Below are 22,353 nucleotides of genomic sequence, written 5' to 3'. Positions count from 1 at the left end.
GGATAGCATGGAGGGATGGTGCATGAAGCGTCACGAGATTATTTCTGCACCTTCCTTGTCCAGCGGCATATGCACACCATGCACACTTATGGTATGCATATGCAGTTATGCGCAGATTGTGTGTAATTTTTACGTCATATCATGAGTTGGAGTATATGCCGCAAAATCATCAAGGACAAAAATAAACAGCATCCTATTCCTATTCAAGTCATATTGTGTATTGACTCGTCTTGCTTGGAGTCGAGTCATTGTGCATGACTCGACCAAGACATATGACTACCCCAGCCAAGCACGACCGTGCCCGAAGAATATGTAAATAGATCACTTTAATAATTTGGTTATCTAAATTTGTGGTAGTTTCCCATTTTACAGACGCCGAGACCACCGACAATTTCATTTTCACTGAGTCACCTTTTTCTGGCTATTGATTTTGGTGAAGTCGTCAAGGTTGCCGATGAACTCAGGCACTTGGTGAATTCGGCCGCACAAACTCGGCCCTTGGTGAACTCGGCCATTGGTGAACTCGGCCCTCGGTGAATTCGGCCCTCAGGAAATTTTGTAATAAAGTGTATTGACATCTATGAATATGAATTATTAAACTAATAATAGTATTATCAAGTGATTCGTCAATCTTGTAAGGAGGTCAGGGCATGCGTAGATCACGCAGTCACGGCGTGATTAGATAACGGATTGCGCAAGCGGGGGAGATAACCCGACGTTTACATATCAACCACGACCACGCGTGGCCGGCTCAGTGTTGGCTTGGCGAGGGACCGACGTACGACTTTTGAGAAGATGGATGTCTGTGTTTTATGTAATAACGAAGTTTTAGAGGATCAAGCTGCCTTGAAATGCGATGAGTGCAGCATGTGGCAGCACATCGCTTGTGGCCCACAGGCTATTATGTCACAAGAAGGGTTCTTGAGAATGGTGGAGGAAGATAGGGCACTTCTTGGATGGCAAGTAGAGATCGAAAAGTGTTCACCATGATCACCAATAAATGTTTCCCATAAACACTAACAAAAATTTATAAACGTCAAAATATATATTTTTTTGTGCCTATGGAGAGATGGATATTAGGGTAGGGTTGGGGGTATTAGGGTCGCGGAGAGGGGATATTAGGGTTGGGGGGGGGGGCAGTTAGGGCATCCCAAGGTTAGGGTTGGGGAGGGGGATATTAAGGTTGGCTGAAAGGGAGATTGAAGGTGAGTTAGGGTCAAAGTTGGGGTAGGGTATCCCAAGATTAGGGTTGTGGGAGGGAGATATTAGGGTAGGGGTTAGGGTATCCCAAGATTAGTGCCGAGTTCACCAGCAAACATTCCAGTAACCAATCATGGTGACCGATACCGCTACGAGATCTACCACGGCATGTGATTCTTCCTTATGCGAGAATCATAATTCATATTTAATGCATTTTTAATACAAAATTTCCCGAGGGCCGAGTTCACCAAGGGCCGAATTCAACAAGTGCCGAGTTCACTGGTAATCGTCGTCAACACTGACCTTCGGTCAATTTTGGGGTGTCGCGTTTGGATTGTTTAAGGGGGAGGAAGGGCTGGGTTGTCGCTAAGCTGTTGGGCATTTTGGGCAAATTGTTTCGTTATGTCCTCTCTATGTACCGAACAAAATGTAATTTTTGGCTGTCTCGCCAGACCCTCCGTGTAATGGGAAAGTAGCAAATTTGACAGCTCTGCAGGAACTGACATCAAACTGCTGTCGGGTAGGATTCACACCTAAATAACATAAACGTGTATGCATGATCGTGATTGCGTGAAAAGCGACGAAAGAAACGGAAAAGACATACACCCTGCAAATTTTAAACTGTCAAGTTATACAACGGAACCTTTCGAGTACCGTATCTCATACCGTGATAATTGAAAAAATTATAAATGCAACTTTTTACTGCAACTTTTGTTAAAATAAAGTGCAATTTTCCGCGATTTTGAGGCCTACTCATTTTTCTCGCTCTGAACAGTGTTAATTCATGCAGATGCAATACAGTTTCTGGGCCTATTTTGCAAGTATCGGTACTCATAAACAAGATTTGAATCGAGTCATACTGAATGTCTCGAGTCATATGACTCCCTCGAGTCGTGACTCAATTCATTGCAACCCTGGTAGAAGTACTTTGTTACTGACACCCTCGGTAGTTTTCTATGCGATAAAATGAACTTTTTCGACAGGTCCATTGTCTCGTGCCGTATTCAGCGGAGCTGGGGAAGATATTCGAAACATATTGAGCACCGTAGACGCCGATATCCGTTACAGCGACGCAGGCAACTTGAAATGTCAAAAGATCATTCATGTGGCGATACCAAAAACGAATGAATCCATGGAGGACCTATTGCTGAAAATATTGAGACAGGCTGACGGAATGGGGATGAAGAGCATAGCTTTGCCCGCTATCGGAGGAGGTTGGGAACAGACTTGAACTAGAAAATATTCAGCCTTTCCAAATTAGATCAGAATTATAATTATACCTATATAGATTTTTACAAATTACACCACAATTAGAATTACAGCTACACAGGTACTCCTGAACTATATTAGGATGTACACAAAACCTGCCTCTTTCTCACTGCGCAGTCCTGTACTCATTTTCAGAAAAACCTGAGATCAGATTAGAATTAAAATTAGAGCATTGAAACATTTCACAAATAGATTGGAATCAGAGCAAAGAAACTTCGATGACTCGAGTCGACATTTCTCTATCACAAATAAATTGACCGCAAACAAAGTGATCGGAGCTTTAGTTCTCGACTGAGTCAAGTCCGAGTCATGGTATTAATTTGAGAACCACTGTGGTCCGGTAACCGCTAGCTCTGATTACTAGTTAGCATTTCCATAACGTTGCAGCCTTGCTCATCCTTATTTCAGCAGGCCAGAGGTGGCCAAACTGCAGACGTATAAGATCATAAGCAGCGGTAAAGCGATAATTATAAGTCCATTTTCACATAAAGTGTGTCTGTGGCTGTTACCATACAATTAGAATTACCGAATTGATTCCCAAATATTTGTGGGATTTTATTCAAGCTTGAAAATTTTAACCGAGCTTGGCGCAATTCAGGGTGACCGCAAAGGAAAATGATGCACCCATACAGAAATACTAAGTCGGAATCGTGTGCGTCTCCCGAATGAAATTTTATCTGGCACGTTTGGGCAAAGTTTTCCTAGCATTTAATCGCGATTTTGGTGCATATATAGTAACCCTGCGGGGGCGTTCTGCTTCAACAATCAGAAAATTTTATAGGCAAAACAGTGATGGCATAGAACACCGCAAGGGTTTTCCGCGGTGCGAAGTTTCCCAGCTGCCAATTTAACCTGATCGACACGGTTGTCTCGGTCGTGAGACGGACGCAATTAATTGTTCACTAACACGCCTCCTTTGATATACGATATATGGCGTTGCACCGGTCATAGACGGTTACAGTCTTTTTGTAATGATCACTCTTATCAATACACGTGCATCAAGCCATATATCATATACACGAGCAGCGTATAACCTTTTCAAATGCTGTTTGAATACAGAAAAACGAATTTTGCGCGTGTCGACAAGACCAGACATGTAAAGTCTTCCTGAACACGCTTCACCTGATCGGAGATATAATGCGTTATAATGGTCTTATGATGTTGCAGTACTGTGCTGTGGATGGCTTCTATCGACACACATTTACCCAGCCATTTATAAGATATTTTATGATGATAAAAACTGTTCAAAGTGCAGGTTCTACACGGCAAAACATTACGCGGCTAACGATGTCGGCAGGCATGATTGAAGTTTCACAAATGCCCTTCTGACATGGCAACATATTTGCTTTTATGAGACTTTTAGGCACTTGCAAATTATACTAGATATCCGCAATTCAAAAGAATTCATTACTATCAATCTATTGGACACTGGCGTAGCAAAAAATTGCCAGCGTGACTAGTGAGGCCGTACAAATGAGCCCTCAGACTATCCCGTAATTTAGCTGACTAGTGTATATAATAACGCGCCATGAACAGCGATATCATAAGTTCTGGATGTCATACACTATAGCTGTTCCCGCCAATGATATATGCCGATCATATTGACGCCAATAACTCGCACGTGGTGATGTGTATTGCCTTTCATATTGATATGAAAGAAAACATCACTGTACTGCGTAGAAACGACGCCCGCGTGTCACCTATGTGAGACATTATACCCTGTATTATGATTGTCTTTCGAATTGGCAGATTTGCTAGATGTCTAATGCCATGGATAACAATACTTTATTAGTTATCATTGATCACAAAAACAATAGCTGTGATACTGTATATAATACTGAATACTGTGAAGTGGCTGCCGCGTTGTATAATCGACACGCAGTGTGAGTCATCTTATGCAAACCGCAACACGCACGCTCAAATCGCATGTACTTCTGAGTTCATTACTAGAGAACTACATAGGTAAACACGTCACTCAGGACTCTTTCGAGAGATGATATAGCTGAGAATTCGGTCAAGCGATCACTATAACATAATAAGAATTAGAAATGGCGTCACGGCCAAATGAATACCAGTTTTCTCTTTTCTCAGATGAGAAATCGAGAACACTCGGGATGATTACACTATGACGCCCGACGCAGGCGCCGTCCAATTAGCTCAGTTGGTTGCGCATTGAAACGCAGATTCCGGCGATACTTTCGGCGATGGTTCAAGTCCCGGCATTCGGATTTTATGATCAGTTTTGTGAATCCACTCAAATTTTTGCATAGAGGCCCGCCGTTCAGTAAAGGTCAACATGAGTATATGACGTCCAGATGGGCTATACCGATTCTCCGTCGGAATGAGGCCTTATGCTGTATATGTAATCAATATACGACCGTGAATAGCAAAAGGGTTGAACACCCCTGGATTATGCTTACTTTACGGAATCAGTGTTTTATGTGGTCAGGGGTGAACGAGTTTCGAAGAAACGTTAAAAGGGTGTACCACAACGAAAAAGGCTAAAGAGCACTGATTTAAATCGAATTTTGAAATAGTTTGTTAGTTTAGATTACTCGTCAACTATCGGCGCAGGCTTGAATTGTATCTCATGGATGTGTAGGGGGACTCACATCAATTCGTTTCAACCTTCTGAGGTTTCGTGCATTATTCGCTATGTTTGCTGATAATTAAGGACTGAGGGCGCTTTTGCATGTCAATTACTTCGTAAAATCAACTTGATTTGAATTGTGACTTGACTCGTGACTTGAATTGGCATGAGTCACCTCCAGAAATCGAGTCAGACTGTTGATTGACTCGAGATGACTCGAAGGTAGTGACTTGATCCCAATACTGGTCTACAGGGATGGAATATGGATACTTGTCGATTAGCAATGCAACAGGTGGTTTATTTTCAACCCTGTTTCTCTTTCAAGGTAATGGCGGTTGGAATAATCACGATATCGCCGTGGCGATGAGAAATGCATTCGAAAAATTCGACGCCGAAAGCCGATGCTTGAAAAAAATACTCGTTGTGCTGTATGGGGGAACGTTCGTTGCGTATTATCAAAATATCCTGGAGCGAAAGCAAAGGCCCACCCATGCTGCTGCGGAGCAAAAGACAGGCTTATTGGCGGCCCTTGCTCGATTTTTTGTCAAGTAAGATCAGCGATGGTCAATAACAATGATTTTTCTAGTTTTTCCAAGTACTCAAGTAGATTTGCCTCAAATTGCTCAAATGGTTATATTTTCGAACATTTTCCACTTCCACCTAATATTTTTGGTCAAACACTACTAACTTTTGATGTTTTGAATTTTGTAAAGTAACACCTTTTCGAAAACTGCGCCCATTTTTAGAGCTACTATTCATTTTGCGTTTGTCGCGAAGAAGAAACCTGCATCTTCAAAAGTGGCCACCTCCGATTAACGGCTGAAAGCATGCGACCTGTCGAGCAAATAAACTTTCTAAAACTACTTACTTAAGTACTGTGCTCAATTATTCAAGTACTAAAATCGGAATCAGCATTAAGTTTATGCTTCAACTTGAGTAGTGAGAGCCCCTTCCAACTAAGAGTTATATCACACTCACACTTTTTTCACTCTTGGTGGGTACGATTCGTTAATTTTTTCAGAGCTCCGGAGCCAGTGCCAGAACCGCCCCGAAAGCCTGTTCCTACTCCGGTCGCGCCCACCAAAGCTGCCAGGGCTGGGACAGGACAGCACGCAAAAGTCACGGTGTCTGCCGACAGCAGAGACAACCTTAAGAAGGTTGTGTTCCTGTTCTGTAACTGACGATTTGGAATTGACTAGTCTTACTAGGTTCAACTTAAATTCATATTCTCCATTGTCATTTGACTTTTCGTGTGTAGAGCAGTGTTTCTCGTCCCGGTCGCCAACTCCCCCCTCCCCCCTATATCCCTGAGAGCTCATTACAAACTAGCATTCGACCACATCTGTTAAATCTCGAATTTATCGTCGCGCTGGACGCGAGATCGATGTAGACCAAGGGTGGGCAATTATATTTCTGCGCGGGCCAAATGAAAAGCAGAAATATGCTGGCGGGCTAAATTTTAGAATATCCAGCGTATTGATTTTATTTCGAAATTGGGAGCAGTGAATTACACGAATTGGTGCTCAGTGGATGTGTTGATATTGGGGAATGACGAAGTGACGGTTAATTACCCCAAAAAATATTTATTTGCCGTCATATTTTGAAACAATGTGAAACAATGTTAAACATGTTCCATTTTAAAGTCTCTTCAAACCGATATCCGCGTTTTTCTAACAATACATTAAAATGTATTTGGAATGGCCGAAACAACCCGTCGTCATCCCCCCCCCAAACGTTGGTCTTGGGCTCCCCCCCCCCCCATAAAGTTCTAAGCCAGGCTGCTGGGAGCTTCGCCCCCAGATCAGCCCCCATCGAGATGCACGATACACGATATGTCTTGTATACACGAAATGGTAACGTTTATGCCATAATCGCGCGAAGCGCAGAATTTTTTCACGATTCATGATTCAATCGGTCAATAATTTTTTCACGATTTATGATTCAATCGGCCAATAAAATTGGTAATCGCATATATAGTGCTATGTTTTCAAACCTCTCGCAGCCCACGTAGTGGCTTACTCTGTTTTACCGCTAGAGCTGAGTGAGGTTCTGTCTTGGAAATATTCGGGCGGGCCCGTTGGTATAATTACTTCGTCACATGTTGTTATTTCGTGACCCCCCGTCCGCTATGTGAAAAGATATTGAAATCGTCAAAGCGTACCAAACTAAAAAGACGCACCTGATTCTCGATTGGTATTTCTTCACTGGCAGATATTGCCTATGGACAATTGGGCTTCGTGGTTTTCGGTCGACATAAGAGCAGTCCTTTTCGGCCAAGGTTTTCTCGCTGTCGAGCTTTTTTCCCTTTACTTAGTTAATTTGATCAGCAGTTGCAATTGCAGTGCCCACTCGAAATCCAGTGTTGGCGTAAAGTTCATTCACGAAATAATTTTGGACGCCCGACGAGCTCGCCACACAATTGGGGTGGGGGAGATACGGTCCTGAGGACAATATGTAGTTGACTGTCTTGGTAGTGGGTTTCCGGGACATTCGGCTTTCTTTTTTGACATCGTTCATGGGTGGTGATATATTCATAGAAATTATGAGCACTGATTCACTTGTTTTACGAATTTCGGATTTGGAAACATATCTCGTAACAATTTGAAACACAGACCTTGTAATGCGTAATGTGACAATGGCAACAAAGAAGGTTTGGTGACTTCTTGTGAATTTAATTCTAACGGCATAATTTGCTACATTGACTTTACTTTGAATCTGGATTAGGCATGTGAGGTACGTATAGGCTGCGTATTCACGGTATGTTAATGAAAAGGCTTGATAGTGAACGAATTTCGTGTTCAGTTTAAACTTTCTATGGTTTTAGTGCACGCAGCAACATTAAAAAGTAGGTTTTATATTTTAAATTTCAAGCAACCTTTGGCGGGCCGCGCAGAATCGCTTCGCGGGCCGCACTTTGCCCAGGCCTGATGTAGACAATGTTCGCAACATGTTTTCATGTATGCAGTGGTTTATTATAATTCATGTCAAATTAATTTCGCATACTTTTAGATCACCAATTTCCTGTTAATATATTCCCGTCTCACGCTGGCTCGGGTTATTTTCCACAAAATGTTTCGAACTAGGTATTTTATCCCGCAGCAAACAGTGTGTCAAAATCGAAGACGGAGACGGAGGCGCTGTACCATTTGTAAGAGTGAGAGCTCGTTGAACATTGAAGATACTTTGAAGCTTTTTGGGCAAAATGAATAACTAAATATATTTGTATTTGAGAGATACAAAATGAAATCTTCATAATAATTCCTCATCGTATCTTAAGGATGATGCTGTTTATTGTTGTGACCCGCAACCAGGGCTGTGGAGTCGGTAAATTTTACCACCGACTCCGACTCCGACTCCACACATTTTCAATATACTGACTCCGACTCCTGAGTCTTTAAACGTTCCGACTCCTGGGTCTTTAAACGTACCGACTCCGACTCCCGACTCCGACTCCAGCATTATTACCAATTTACTTCGAAAATTATATGCCACATTGTCGGTTGAATGACTATCATACAACCATTAAACATATGCAAACATATGATTAACTGTGGTATGCTAAATTGTTTCATTGTGGCACAGCTCGAATTATCCAATTAACATGAAATAAAGATTTGCTAAATATCCTTCCTTATTCAAGTTTTTATAACATGGACTCTCTAATATCCTGAAATGTATGAATCATTCAAATATGGCAGATATCCAATCCTGTATAATAAAAATATAGATAAAAAATCCAAGGGTAGCTCTTGTGTATGAGTCAGCAACTAATAAAGCGATTGAACTTACTAATTTTGTCATTGCACACTATCCTGATTACAAGCACACACACTCTTACTAATAATAGACATTGCTCATTAATGGAATTTAATTAAGTAGTCAAAGACCATAGCCTATGTCTAGTCTACATGTACTTAATCAAGTTTTCAAGGATTGGGACTTGCAGTCTTTCTTAATCATTTGTTCACCCAAACAGCTAAGCTACACTACAAATATTTTTAATTTTGACAAGTGGGAAGCACCGTTTGGTCATATTTACATCATTTTTACAATTTTACAAAACCAGGCGATGCATTTTCTCTGTCGCAGTATCATGGTATCATTCCAAAAACTGCATCAATTTTGACTACATCGCGAAAACACATCTTGCGATTTTCTTCCTCTCTGCAACTGAGTTGTAATTTGCAAGTAATATCTAATTTCATCTATATCAGGGGTGGGCAACTTTTTCGGCGCAAGGGACACCTGAGATTTGCGAACCATTGCGCGGGCAACTGGAATGTTGATAACCTTTTTTGTCGTCGATAGGAGCGAACCGAATTAGGTAACATTGCAAAGAAGACTTATATTAATACGCTCTAAAATTGATTACAATATGTCATGCAACTGTGCAGTGCGCAATCAGGCCCTGTTCGCGCGCAGCGCGAAATTTTTTTGCAAGATAACGACTGAATTAGGCTATAGCTATATCAATAAATATGTCGCTAACATACATTGGGGGTCGCATCTGTATACCACTGGGCTCATTTGGCAAGGACAGGATTATTCGACGTTTAGACATAGCAAAATCGACGGTATCAGGGAACATGCCTCTATCATTTCATGTAAATGTTTTGTCGACGATCTCGCTGCGAGTGCACAAGCGAAGCCGCATCTCCTAATTGCGAATATAGTTAGAATCAATTCTGTGAATAATATGTATTTATAATTTTCAGACCGGGGCTCAAATACTGAATGCAAGAAATCTAGTGACAATGAATCATCCGAAGTACCGAGAAAATTTCAAGTCAAATAAATCTGCTATGAAATATTCTACTTTATGGTCATATACGAAGATCTGGGATAAATGCGGCTGGCCCCTAGATACGTCAATGCGTCAGAACTGTTGTTTTAGTCATCATCAAATTTCGCGGTCATGCTAATCAAATTTTGGTTGGCCTTGCAATTGTACCTGATGTCATAAATAATTTCGAGAATTACCTCGCAGGCCACACCTAACCTTCTCGTGTGCCAAATTTAGCCTGCGTGCCACGGGATGGCCGCACCTGATCTGTGTGGTTAATAATAACAGTGATTCGTGGTACAAAAAAAAATTCTTTGAAAGCAAATGTTTTCATGATGGAGAAGTTGGAGTCGGAGTCGAAGTCATAGTCAATCTCACAAACTCCGACTCCGACTCCAGTCAGTATTTTCCCACCGACTCCGACTCCAGCTATTATAGTTTTCGCGACTCCGACTCCGACTCCATCAAGCGAAAATTACCCCGACTCCGACTCCACCGACTCCGACTCCACAGCCCAGCCCGCAACCTCACATGAATGTAGTGTGATACGGGTTGCGTTGTCTGAAAAACATTCTTATTAAAGTTAATAAACTGGGCACAGTGCTAAATTCAATGTGAGCAAAGATCTCTACCAATATCTCAGTTGATTTACTAGTCATAGAAACCGATAAAACAAAACCCAATACAATTAGTGTCGCAGAGCTGGATTTGGGATGTGTTACGTCGGGGCGAACCAGACGGTATGAACCCGTATCCGATGATTGATTTGATCCCGAATATAGCACATACAATTATCATAGCCTTCATGAGTCGAGTGGTCCTGGGGTGCGATCCAAGCTATTTCCAATAGTGAGGTCCCAACCCGAAAATACCGACCTGACTTCGAACTCTTACCGTTTGTTTTTACGACCGTCCTTGAAATATGGAGGGGTGGGGGCGTCAGACCTGGGCAATTTTCGAAAAGGGTTGCTGCAGGAAAAAAGGTTAAGAACCATTGGTATAGAGGAAGCATTATTTTTTGGCTAGATTACATTCCTACCGCAACCATACCCATTTTCCATGGCTTCCGGCTGGCACTGGGATGGATTTCACTCATCGATCAGACTTGTACAGACCAAGCTAGAACTACTCACATTTCGAAACCCACAACTAGAACTAACGACCTTCAAATTCCTCAACTAACTAACTGAAACACAACTAGCTATATTCTTAACTGAATTGCAAGTGAACCAAGTGATATCAGAGATATAATCAAGATTTCAAAAGGAAGGGTTTCGAGTTCGAAATAGAGGGAGTTTCGACCCCCAAAACCTCCCCCTGGCTACGCCACTTTCAGTAGTGATGAGCTCTAGCAATGGCTACAAGAACATCCCTGAACAGACCACCGGTATCATGATTCACACCAAACAACGACAGACGTTTCACAGTTGTTCTGAAACTAAACTAGAAATACTCACTTCAAAATCCGTAGCTAGATACTCGACTGAGCCCAGCCGTAATTGTAGCGTGTCACCTATGTACCTGTAATGCTTTATTCAAATACTTTGCAGGCAGTGGAGGAACTGCAAGCAATGACGGACCGGTTCATCAAAGATTTTGTGATTGACTCTGTAGCGGTATTAAGAATCACCGATTCGGACCTGTCAAAGATCGAGAAAATGGCAACCAAACATGACGTTCGTGTTATTGTTAACAAGAGAAGGTGAGTAGGGATGAGCACAAGAATCTGAATTGAATATTAATTCTAATGATTCGATTTGAGTAGTGACGGATAATTTTTCTAGTATCGAAATTATATGCTCCTTGTCACTAAGAATCACACGGTCGCCTTTCATCCCAGATTTTACCAATTGGTTATTGACGGTGACCACATTTCTGACGCTTGCGCCGTGTACGTTATAATTAAATCGTTGTTTGATCTGATTTAAATATATACAAAGATATCATCTCCATAATTCCTCAGTTTCTATATGATTACATAAAAATATTGCGCTTTAGCTAATAATCCCAACTTGATATCCCAAAAACTACTATACGCCAACAAAATGGAAAGTGGAAAAAGCACATAGTTTTTTTTCTGAAATACCGTTAGGTAGAACTGGAAATACAGTAGTACATATAGGCAAAAACGTACTCGGTATAAGTAAAAGTACTTTGTTATTGACCTGTGACCTGCGTAAATTTGTCAAGGTTCAATAAACACACCACATATCGCCTGAAACGAAGAATGCACCACTCCAGTCACATGCATGCGGTTTTACTTGATTAACCCTTTGTAATCGGCCAGCCTACTGACCAAAATTTTACTGCATCCACAAAAAGACGATAAAATGTCATCCATATGGCTTAAATCGACGCCCAATATATTGCCATAAACCTGAATTAGCCGCCTAGTGGTCTGAGATACTCTTACGGCTCAGACGCACGAGGGAATTGCGGTGTGCGAGAAAATGTTCTCAATTTCTTGAAAATAAAATACAATTTTAGTCTTCTATATCTCCTGACGTCATACTTAGGCCCTCTCTTGGTATATGACCAACTGATTGCGTTCCGCATGAATCTCTACGTTCCAACGAGACATTACAGGCTACTATAGCGCTCCATAGCCCAGCGCTACGATCTTGGAAAGGTAGACATGATAAGCACGAATCACGCGTCCGCCGCCGATGAGTAATTGATTACATAATCGCGTAATCTCGCGGAAGGCAATTCACTTCCAATTCTACAAAACATAGTTACTATTTTATATATCTCCATGCTATTGAAGTGGTATCAACCCCAGTGGCTTGTTATATGTAACTTGCAACTGCATAACGGATTCGTAAGTATGCACATATTGGCTTATTCGACACTGCCTAGTGCCCATATACGCTCGAGAAGTCATTTCATGTGGTACATTATTGCTTTATTTCACATCAATTTGAGCTGTATTCTACACAGCTAATGTTCCATGTATGATCAACAGTAGTCATAGAATCCAACAGTAACTTCGTGTGCCATCTAAACAGATATAAAACTGCCTCTATATGATGTTTTTATTACAGGCTCTGGTACCAAAATAGCCTAACTCTCACGCTTATTTGTGTAGTGTTAGGGCTGGTGTCGGCTTTGTTATACAATACTAAACCCCATGATAGGGATATTGATGAATATGCCAGAGTAATGGCCAACCATATGTACAATTTGCAATTGCCTGAAGCAATTGTACATCTGTTACTTACGCAGCCATGATTTTCAGGTAATAAGGTATTGCTTTCTTTCAAGTCGATTTGAAACATCTCTACGTGCTAATCTTCGATATAAGGTCTTTCATAGAATAGTATGACCAACAACAAGTCATAGAAGATAACTGTAATTAGTTATATGACGTCTAGAACGGAAGATATAATGGTTTAAATTCCAGGCAATCATTCACGCGAACATCATTACAAATTCAATTTTGGGGGAAACGTTTTTGCGTGTTAAATCTGCATTTCAATCAGGATATGCATTGATATAATAGGTTGTACATGGTCTTATGTATGCGTATTCATAATAGCTATCCATATAAATCGATTGTTACAGTTTAGAAAGTATTGCAGGTCGAGCTATCTTAAAATAAATAATGACTCCTCCGTGTTAAACAATCGCGGTCCAGTATACTGGTCCGCCGGTCGCAAAGGGTTAAAATCCAATATATATAATGTACGTGTAATGAATTCTAAATGACGTAGAATCTCAAGTAACGCCAGCTCATATTGTCTTGTTTTTTTAGCGATGCTCACTCGATCACAATTCAAGGAAATAACGACGACGCCTCCAAGGTGAAAGACAAAGTGCAAGAAATCATCATGTCCGGGATGTCCACCGGTAATTTGCAACTGCTGCGGTTTTGAAAGTAGCCACCTCAGACAAACTGCGTAAAGTAGGCAAACCTAGACCAAGTCTACTTTTCAAGTTACATGAGTTATGTTTTTAGACTACTTGTACTTTTACTTCAGTTTTTCGGGCAAAACTAGACCTAGACTGCTTACTGCTTTACTTACTTGGAAATTGCTACTTCTACTTTGTACTTCGGTATAAATTTAAAGCTTTACTTCTGAGTACCAAATCTTACTTGACTATCTGTGTTATGTTACTCTTTGCTCAGATCTGCCGGAAAACTGGATCTCGTCCGACGAAAAGATGATTCCAGTGAAGCTCGATCACTATTCCTCCGAGTATCAGGAGATCGAGAAACTGTTTAAGGCTGCGAATAAACGAACTGGCTGCTACTTTTACGTCGAACGGGTACTTTCGCGATACGTTTGTGTTTTTGTATGTATCATAAGCTAGCGTCTTGTTGTTAGATCGATAGAATTCAGAATTTGTCGCTGTATCGGCAATATCAGTCGAAGAAAGAAGAAATTTCAAAAAGAAAAACCCCGCCCGCCAACGTCGAAATGAGACTTTTTCACGGCACTGACAAGGACACGGTGGACGCCATTTGCAAGCACGGGTTCAACCGTAGCTATGCGGGGAAAAATGGTGAGCACTCAAATATACGGCATTTAAAAATTATATTTTTATGGGAATTACAGTGACCCGCTTATGCTACTATCCTTATTGGAAAATGACGATTGCAGCTAAATTTTGGAATTTGTAGTCTAAGTTAGAGCTATTCTTATTATTACTACTGTTTTCCGTGTATTGAACCGTTACATTTTATATCAACAATTGTATATACCATGTTCTTTCCAAATCTCTACTAGTTGCTGACGATTACCCCTGACGAGTGTCAGTCGAAAATATTCGGGTTCATTTCAATATGAATATATTATTCAATTGTATATTGAAGCTCTGTACCTCCGAGAAGATCTTCAGAATCACAACAATAAATATCTGGGCCGGTGTAAATGACCATCGTAAAATAAAAACACCATGAACACCACAAACAAACATAATTGGACGACGAGGACGTACATGTGTTGTACTTATACGCTTTTGTTTTGTGGTAAAGAAGTAATTGACCCCAATGGTACTGACATATAAACTTTGCGATTTTAGGTTCTGTTTGGCAATGTCTAGTTCCTCCGAAGCCAGCTGTGATTCGATTTGTTTTGTAATTAGTTGTTGGACATCGTGGCAGCGTCACTCGAGGTAAATGACGCTTTGTTTTTCTGGTTTTAGCCACGATGTACGGTAAAGGTACCTATTTCTCAACGGAGTCGTCCTATTCAAACTCCTACGCCCACAAAGATTTCAGAGGGAAGCAACAAATGTTCGTTGCCGAAGTGCTGACGGGCGATTACTGCAAAGGCAATAGCTCGATGGTGGACGCGCCGCAGAACAACGCTACCGGAGAACTTTACGACAGTGTAGTCGATCAATGCGGCATGTACACACCTACCATTTATGTGGTGTTCCGAGATTGGAGCGCATATCCGTCTTACGTGATCACGTATACATCTGTATGAACGAATTTGTGAACCACAGATTAGCCAATGAAAGTATACGAGTACTTTCAAGACCTTCTAATTTGTATTTCTGCTTGAGGTATTTTGGCGTGTCTCGTTACTGCTAGGGCTGGGAACAATGATTCGATTAAATTCTCGGTCCGTGGACATTTGAGCATGCGACATATTAACATGCAACATTCAGGCATGCGACAGATGAGCATGTGGGTTAACTTACAGGCAGGCTTGTAACCGAGTCGCAAGTCAATCTCAATTTTATTGTTTCGACTCGAGTCAAGTCGGTCATTTTCATTGAACTACCGAGTCAAGTCAGCTAGCGGAAGGTACAGTCCGTGTCATAGTGTTTTGACTCGAGTCCAAGTCAGTGAGTTCACTGTTCAGTTTTCAGTTCAATCCGGTCAGCCCACATTTTCAACTCTGCTCGAGTGATTTAGAATGTCCTGCATTTATAATATAGTAATTTTCCTCAGTTTTAACAGGCTCCATTTCCGAGTATCACGACTGATAGACGAAATAACAATATTGGGTTAACTTTACTACTCTTCAAACTTACAATGAAATGTCTGTCTAGGCCGTTCTAGTCTCCAGTCATATGATTGGTTTGAGTCATGCGCAATGACTCGAGTACAAGTCGAGTCATAGCAAAAATTGACTCAAGTCAAGTCACCTTGCGCATTTGAAAAATTGACTAGAGTCAAGTCGAGTCACCAAAAAAAAACGTGACTCGAGTCATTACAACCCTGGTTTAGGGTTAGGATATATATACGGGTTAGGGGTATAAAGTCAAATTCTGAAATGACTCATGCTGAAGTGTCGTTTTTCATTGTGTCGCATGATCATATGTCGGGCAACCTTCATTCTTATGATTCGATTCGATTAATGAGACATGACTTTTTTCCAATACTGATATTACCCGCTCTTTGCCACCAAGAGTTGATTGATCAACGTGAATCGCAGCTTCGATAGCCATTTCCGCTGTGGAAGCCTTGGAACCGCATATTTCGTATCGCAGCATTATAATGAATTGATGAAATAATACCAAATTAACTTTATTGTGAAGTAGAACTGGCATTATGTTCTTTGTGTCAGCACAGTTGACTTTCCACGTCTCTCCATAATGTTATGATGTCATAATGAATGATATTCAAAGCCCAGTCCTAGTCCTAGCGTGTTCTTATGCTAGAGTTGCGGAAATTCGATAGCATTTTGATTACCGTGTGGTCATTTCACTGGTTCCTTATTGTTCAATGTTCATATGCCTTCGCTTTTAAAAGCAGATGCAAATTGCTACTGTGATTTCCCAATTCCCATCCGCCCAAATTTGCCTGTCTTGCTCCAACTCATAAGTGTACAAAGGTAGTATTCCACTTCAATTCAAGCTCGTAAAAAGTATGTGTTGTGTCAAACAAGTTTTTCAGCTGCTGTACTGAGATCGTTTCTGCCCGCCAACTGTGGAGTTCTTGATCTTATTTCTCAATTGGTTGTACTGTCGTTAACTGTTGATGTGATTTGATCGTTTCAAATCTTTTGGCACTGCTGCTGTAAAAAGGTATGTGTCACTACCAGAGGTGGTCACTCGTCAGTGAAGAAGTACTAATTTTTCAAGGTACAAGTTGTGTACTTGCACTGCTTACTGAACTGGTCATGTTTTTAGAATACTTACAGGTCTACATAACAGCTTTTAAACAAAATGACTTACTTAACGATACAATTGTTGCCATGCAATGTTCTTTCCAATTCTCTACTAGTTGCTGAGCATTACCCCCTGAAGAGTATGGCCGAAAATATCCGGATCCATTTCAATATGAATATACAATTCAATTGTATATGGAAGTTCCGATCCCCAAAAACTCTTCAAATACTTGCTACAGTCGGAAACACCGCATCAAACGACTCCTTTATCGCGGTGACTCAATATCTTTACGCAGATTGCACCTATTTGTTGTGTCATTGATCGTTTTGTGTTAGTCGCGAAGATGCATCTTACAATTTCAAAAGTAACCGCCCCCGATTAACCGCTAGAAGTATGCGACCGCACGACCAAATCTATGTTTGGTGGCTACTTTACTTAGTGCAGGGCTTCTCAGCCCTTTCTTGGCCGTGGCCCATTTTCCGATTTGAAAATGTGCTGTGGCCCACCTCTTATCTTGGAATCATAATCCTGTTCAATGCGTGGTAATCAACAGTGGCGATATGCCTATTTCCCTAAAATATGCGCATTTTTACTTCATTTACTGATGATATTTAAATCAACACACCCTGGGACAAGAAATCGCGCAATGCGCGACGAAATTTTTCACGTTGAGTAAATATGCTCCAACAAACGACCAACGAAATAATCTTGAGCCCCTTGAAGCTCCCCAAATTGGGGGTCTGGGTGCAGCAGTTACAGGCTGGTAGATCATATAGGCTAAAACTCCTGAGTATATTATGATCTTTCGCTACGCCATTCGCGTCGCGAAACACAACTTTGATCAAATCCCCGCATCCACTGCGTGTCTGAGATTTTAGTTTCACTATTTTGAGGAATAAAATAATCATTCTGGAGCGGATTCAAATATTTCATAGATGAATTGGGTCCTACAGAGAAGTGGAGAAATATTAGTTTAAAATATGCATGCTGTACAATGTACATTGTACAATATATGTCTTGTACCAAAACATCATTCCATGCCCCTTTCAACGGCATACGACATATCAACTCGCTGGAATACTTGTTTACTTCAGCGTTACCTTCCAGTTAATATATACTCAAAGTTGTTTTAGCTGCTGTTAGCCGTTGGTTGTCATTGCCAGTGGAAATAGCCGCCATTTCTCTCTAACGTTTTCGACTTGTAGGCTATACATGCTGACTCCAAACGTGCCACTACGCCTAATTACAGTCGGATGAAAAGTTTTATGCAGCCTACGTATAATTAGATAATGTATTTTGTAGCGATTAACATAACAAATATAACTTGACTTACATTAATTCTGAAATTTTCTAAATAGCTTTGTGGCCCACCTCAAATGTTGCTGTGGCCCACCAGTGGGCCATGGCCCACCCTTTGAGAACCCCTGACTTAGTGAGTAATTCTAGAACCCATCATTTTCCACTCAATGTAATTTTGACTCGTCTTTGAATCGTCACTTCTACTTGTAGCCCAATAAAGTACAAATATACCGCGTTACTTCTAGCGACGCTGACTACTTTGACCACATCTGGTCCCTACTGCCGTATACCACCGCTCGTTAAAGTTTCAATTTTTGAATATTTAAAACGATCTGTTGATGATGGTGATTTTTGTAGGTGTTGATAAAAAGCCTGGTGTTGAAGGAAATGGATTGTCTGGTTATTGTATGATGCAGATAACGGCGTGTGTTAGTAAGGTCCCAGTGCACGATGGAGATAACATGAATCGCGTTTGTGCAGACATTTGCCATTCTCATGTACACGGCAATCAATTATGATTTGATATAAACCTGAACTTGATTTTTGTTGAATTTCTCTTCAACTAATGGAGTTGTTTCGATTTCCAGGCTTTTGCGAACTCAGTATTTGTAATCTGATATGGAAAAGCTGAAAACCTAGTCCAGCTCTAGAAGAGAATAGCTTTCCAGCCGCCAGTCTATTGTTGCTATGTGCAATCGATCACTAGACAGAAGTCCTGCAAGTAGCTCTCGCGACTCGAGACATTAGTCTTCTTCACAACACAGGTCATTCGTTCACTCTCCGTGCCTGGTTATTAAGTTGACGATTTTAACGTTTGGATTGAAACCAATGACGTCGCTTATGGTCACAACTGTGCGAAATAACCGATACAAAAGTTACAGCCATGTCTGAAAATGTCAGAAACATGATCTGGCGTAGAAGCCATGAAATGGAGGTAAATCCAGTCCGAATCCAAATGTTCAGTAACTGATGACTGGAAACCTATGCTTTCTTACAGAGTTGGATAACTAAAACATTTTCAGATTTTATTCAAATCAAGTTATAAGTATAGCTACAGTTTTTACCAAATTATATTAGAATTATTGCATTATAGCTAACATTTAAAAATTCAATCAATTTCCGTATTGGAAAGACATATAGGCCTATACAAAAATCAAGTTCAGTTTATCAGAGTACTTTCTCAAAAGTAGAGGTGGTAAATAACGAAGGGGATTTCATGGAGATTTTGCCTACTCACATGCTACTTCAGTTGGTTTTGATTTTATACGAATCCTACTCGACAGTGCCCGAGACGAAACCAGTCCCACAATACTTACTTGTATATCTAATTGAGTAGAAATATATAGCGTCACTACAACTTGAGTAGGCCTACCAACGACCTTCTAAACTTAGAAGATATGAGGAAGCTAGAAATTGCCCAGTTTATGTATCAGTTCCATTGCGGTCAATGTCCCTCAAATTTCAACGACTACTTCACCTCGGAGACAAAAGCGCACAAGTACAGCACACGCGCGTCAACGAAGAACAACTACCATATGATCAGGACTGAATACAAGAAAACGCCTTGCTCTATCAAGTACGCCGGACCCCAATTGTGGAACAGCATCTCGCCGGCTATCCGACACTCCGACAGTCGTCGAGCATGTCCGCATTGAAGTCGAAATACAAGCAATTTCTTCTAAATCAATACTAGCCAGTCTTCAGGATTACCGGACCACGACCTAACATCGACCTCGCCCTCCGCCACATGCCACCCCATTTTGTCGCTTGCATTTTATATTCTCTGCATTACTTTTCATTCAGTGCTCATGCCTCTTATTTATTTAGCCTAGGCTAAGGTGGATGTCTGATCTTAAAGGCTACTCCAAGTTGTTTCGACGCCTTCCTATCTTTTCATTGTATCGCAGTCTTGTGATGTTTTGAAACGATGAAAATATTAATAAACCTGATTGATTGATAACTTTTTTAAGGGTCTGGAGGGGCGAAAGCCAACCTCCTCCGTGGGGATGTTTGTGACTTCAGCTGAGGTTTTGCACCCAACTGTAGCAATTCCCCGTTGGTAATAGGGTTACAGTGTGTCGAAGTAAGGACACAGTGAGGTGCGGCCCACAGGGGTTTTGCGGCACCTAAGCAAGAGCGAACCTTAATGCATCCAAATACTCCTCTGCTCATTGCTATCAGAATATAGCAAATATATGCAGGACTCATCAAGCTCGGCTCGCACTATATATACTTCACCTGTAGCGCTGTAGCAAATTCAAGAAAACCAAAAACACTTGAAAATTAGATTAGAACATCAGTATTTTAGTCTAATTAGACAAACAGAATTATCAAATTGTCCAAGACTGCTATCTGTCTGTACTTAATAATGCTTATGGTAAAGCTCGTAACTCAAATCTTCGCAGCAGAGTCGATTGATCATGTTTTATTGAACGTGAGGTTTAGCTTTCGGCAGTGCCAGGGTGTGTGGTATCCATGGTAATTTTCGACTACAATAGTCATTTAGACCAGGCTGATATTCTCTATTTTGATTCTGTAGCTGTGAGTTCTGTATACCCATAGGTTTCAAAGCTTCCTGGTGCAATGGGACGCGAACTACGGACCCAACCAACACAAGTCGCTATCTCTGCTTCATGCAATAACCAGACAACCCCTTTCTTTCAACACCAGGCATTTATTCAACGCCATCAATAAATCACCATAGTAAACAGTATGTTTTAAATCTCCAAAGATTTAAGAGGAAATAGGAAACGAAATGTCAGAGAAGAACTCATATGAGTAGTTTCCAAGAGTAAATTCGTTTGGGGGCTCGTAAAGTTTTAGCAGTAACTCAGGGTCGGCTGCTTTCGTGACTAATTCAGAATGATTATTAATATTGACACTACAAATACTGGGGACTACGAAAAAGGAGCTGTTTCACGTGGTCCCAAAAGTACTTCTAAAAATCCAAATTCTAATTAGAAAGTACATTTGCCATAAAACTATTAGGAGTGGAAGTATCCTAAAACAGTGGTTCTCGACTGTCTGTGGCATGTTTCCTGCCGGTCCACCATATATATTAGAATTCTATACCTCAATTCCCAAATGCAAGAAGTTGAACACTTGCATATTAATTGGAGAAATATCACATCAAATTTTCAATTCATTAACGACATGAGTAAATATAAATTTTATAGCACAATTCTCGAATGCAAGAAGCTGGACATTTGCACATTAATTAGAGAAATATCACGTCAAATTTTCAATTTATTCACAACATCAGTAAATATTTCTGTATGGTGTCGTAATATAGAGTTCACGGTGCGTACGTCATAATGGTGCAAGTGTGTATAAGTAGCCTACAATTCGTTTCTGGCAAGTTATATGAGAAAGCTCTAAAGAGACTTGTAAGCTTCGTTAAATTACAGTGATATTGCAATCGAGCAACAGTAGGCAGTATAATAGAGGCTATGGCAAGCAGCAAAGTCGCATTTCTTCATGAAACAACCCAGGGTTGTAATGACTCGACTTGATTCAGTTTGTGTACTGACGCGACTTGTACTAATTATCATGCATGACTTGACACATTCTATGTGACAATATTATGCTGTAGCATTTTCTGGAAATCAAGACATCAGATTACAATAAAAATGAGAGTATAGAAACGTTTCACTTGTTAGATGGCCGACGCATCGCTCTAGTCTATATAGTCTAAATTAAACAAGTAGTATTATCGAGTTGTCCGAATCTGCTTTCAACGGTCAATTCATAAATTCGGTCAACGAGAGGTGTACGTGATAACGTAAGAAGGATAGGCGCTCCAGTCTTTGAACACGACATAAATTGTAGGGTTCCGGCATTGATCGACCACGCTGTCATAGAGTTCTCCGGTGGAGTTTTTCCGAGGCGCATCAACCATCGAACCATAGCCTTGACAGTAATCTCCCGTTAGCACTTCCGCAACAAACATTCGTTGTCTCCCAGTGAAACCTTCTTTTCTGGCGTAAGAGTTCGAGTAGGACGATTCCGTTGAGAAATAGGTACCTTTACCGTAAATCGCGGCTGAAACAACAAAAACTAAGCATCATCCTCTGAAAATTACATTGGAGCGATGTCCAACATTCAGTCACAGAGCATATCAAATCCAGAAGTGGTCATAGTCATT

The 22,353-nt window shown here is 40.9% G+C and overlaps 2 protein-coding genes across 6 annotated transcripts in view; one reads left to right on the top strand and one right to left on the bottom strand.

Annotated features, from left to right (window-relative positions):
• The window catches only part of LOC145443796 (uncharacterized), a 67,845-nt gene extending 50,771 nt beyond the window's left edge, over nucleotides 1-17,074 (top strand). For all 3 annotated transcript variants that reach the window (XM_080321754.1, XM_080321753.1, XM_080321752.1), the window contains 8 exons: nucleotides 2,184-2,414; nucleotides 5,385-5,607; nucleotides 6,081-6,216; nucleotides 11,393-11,544; nucleotides 13,597-13,691; nucleotides 13,972-14,111; nucleotides 14,171-14,348; nucleotides 14,991-17,074. In XM_080321754.1, the coding sequence (XP_080177880.1) occupies nucleotides 2,184-2,414; nucleotides 5,385-5,607; nucleotides 6,081-6,216; nucleotides 11,393-11,544; nucleotides 13,597-13,691; nucleotides 13,972-14,111; nucleotides 14,171-14,348; nucleotides 14,991-15,277 (1,442 nt within the window). In that variant the 3' untranslated portion in view covers nucleotides 15,278-17,074. The remainder of the gene's footprint in view (nucleotides 1-2,183; nucleotides 2,415-5,384; nucleotides 5,608-6,080; nucleotides 6,217-11,392; nucleotides 11,545-13,596; nucleotides 13,692-13,971; nucleotides 14,112-14,170; nucleotides 14,349-14,990) is intronic.
• Nucleotides 17,075-20,863: 3,789 nt separating this feature from the next.
• The window catches only part of LOC145443800 (uncharacterized), a 44,589-nt gene continuing 43,099 nt past the window's right edge, over nucleotides 20,864-22,353 (bottom strand). For all 3 annotated transcript variants that reach the window (XM_080321764.1, XM_080321765.1, XM_080321766.1), the window contains one exon: nucleotides 20,864-22,250. In XM_080321764.1, coding sequence (XP_080177890.1) covers nucleotides 21,967-22,250 — 284 coding nt within the window. In that variant the 3' untranslated portion in view covers nucleotides 20,864-21,966. The remainder of the gene's footprint in view (nucleotides 22,251-22,353) is intronic.

This window comes from Botryllus schlosseri, chromosome 7, assembly GCF_051294905.1.
Source record: "Botryllus schlosseri isolate E-star chromosome 7, Bs_hap1, whole genome shotgun sequence".
NCBI lineage: Eukaryota > Metazoa > Chordata > Ascidiacea > Stolidobranchia > Styelidae > Botryllus > Botryllus schlosseri.
Note: the sequence above shows the minus strand (reverse complement) of the source record. Positions and strands in the feature narration are given on the sequence as shown.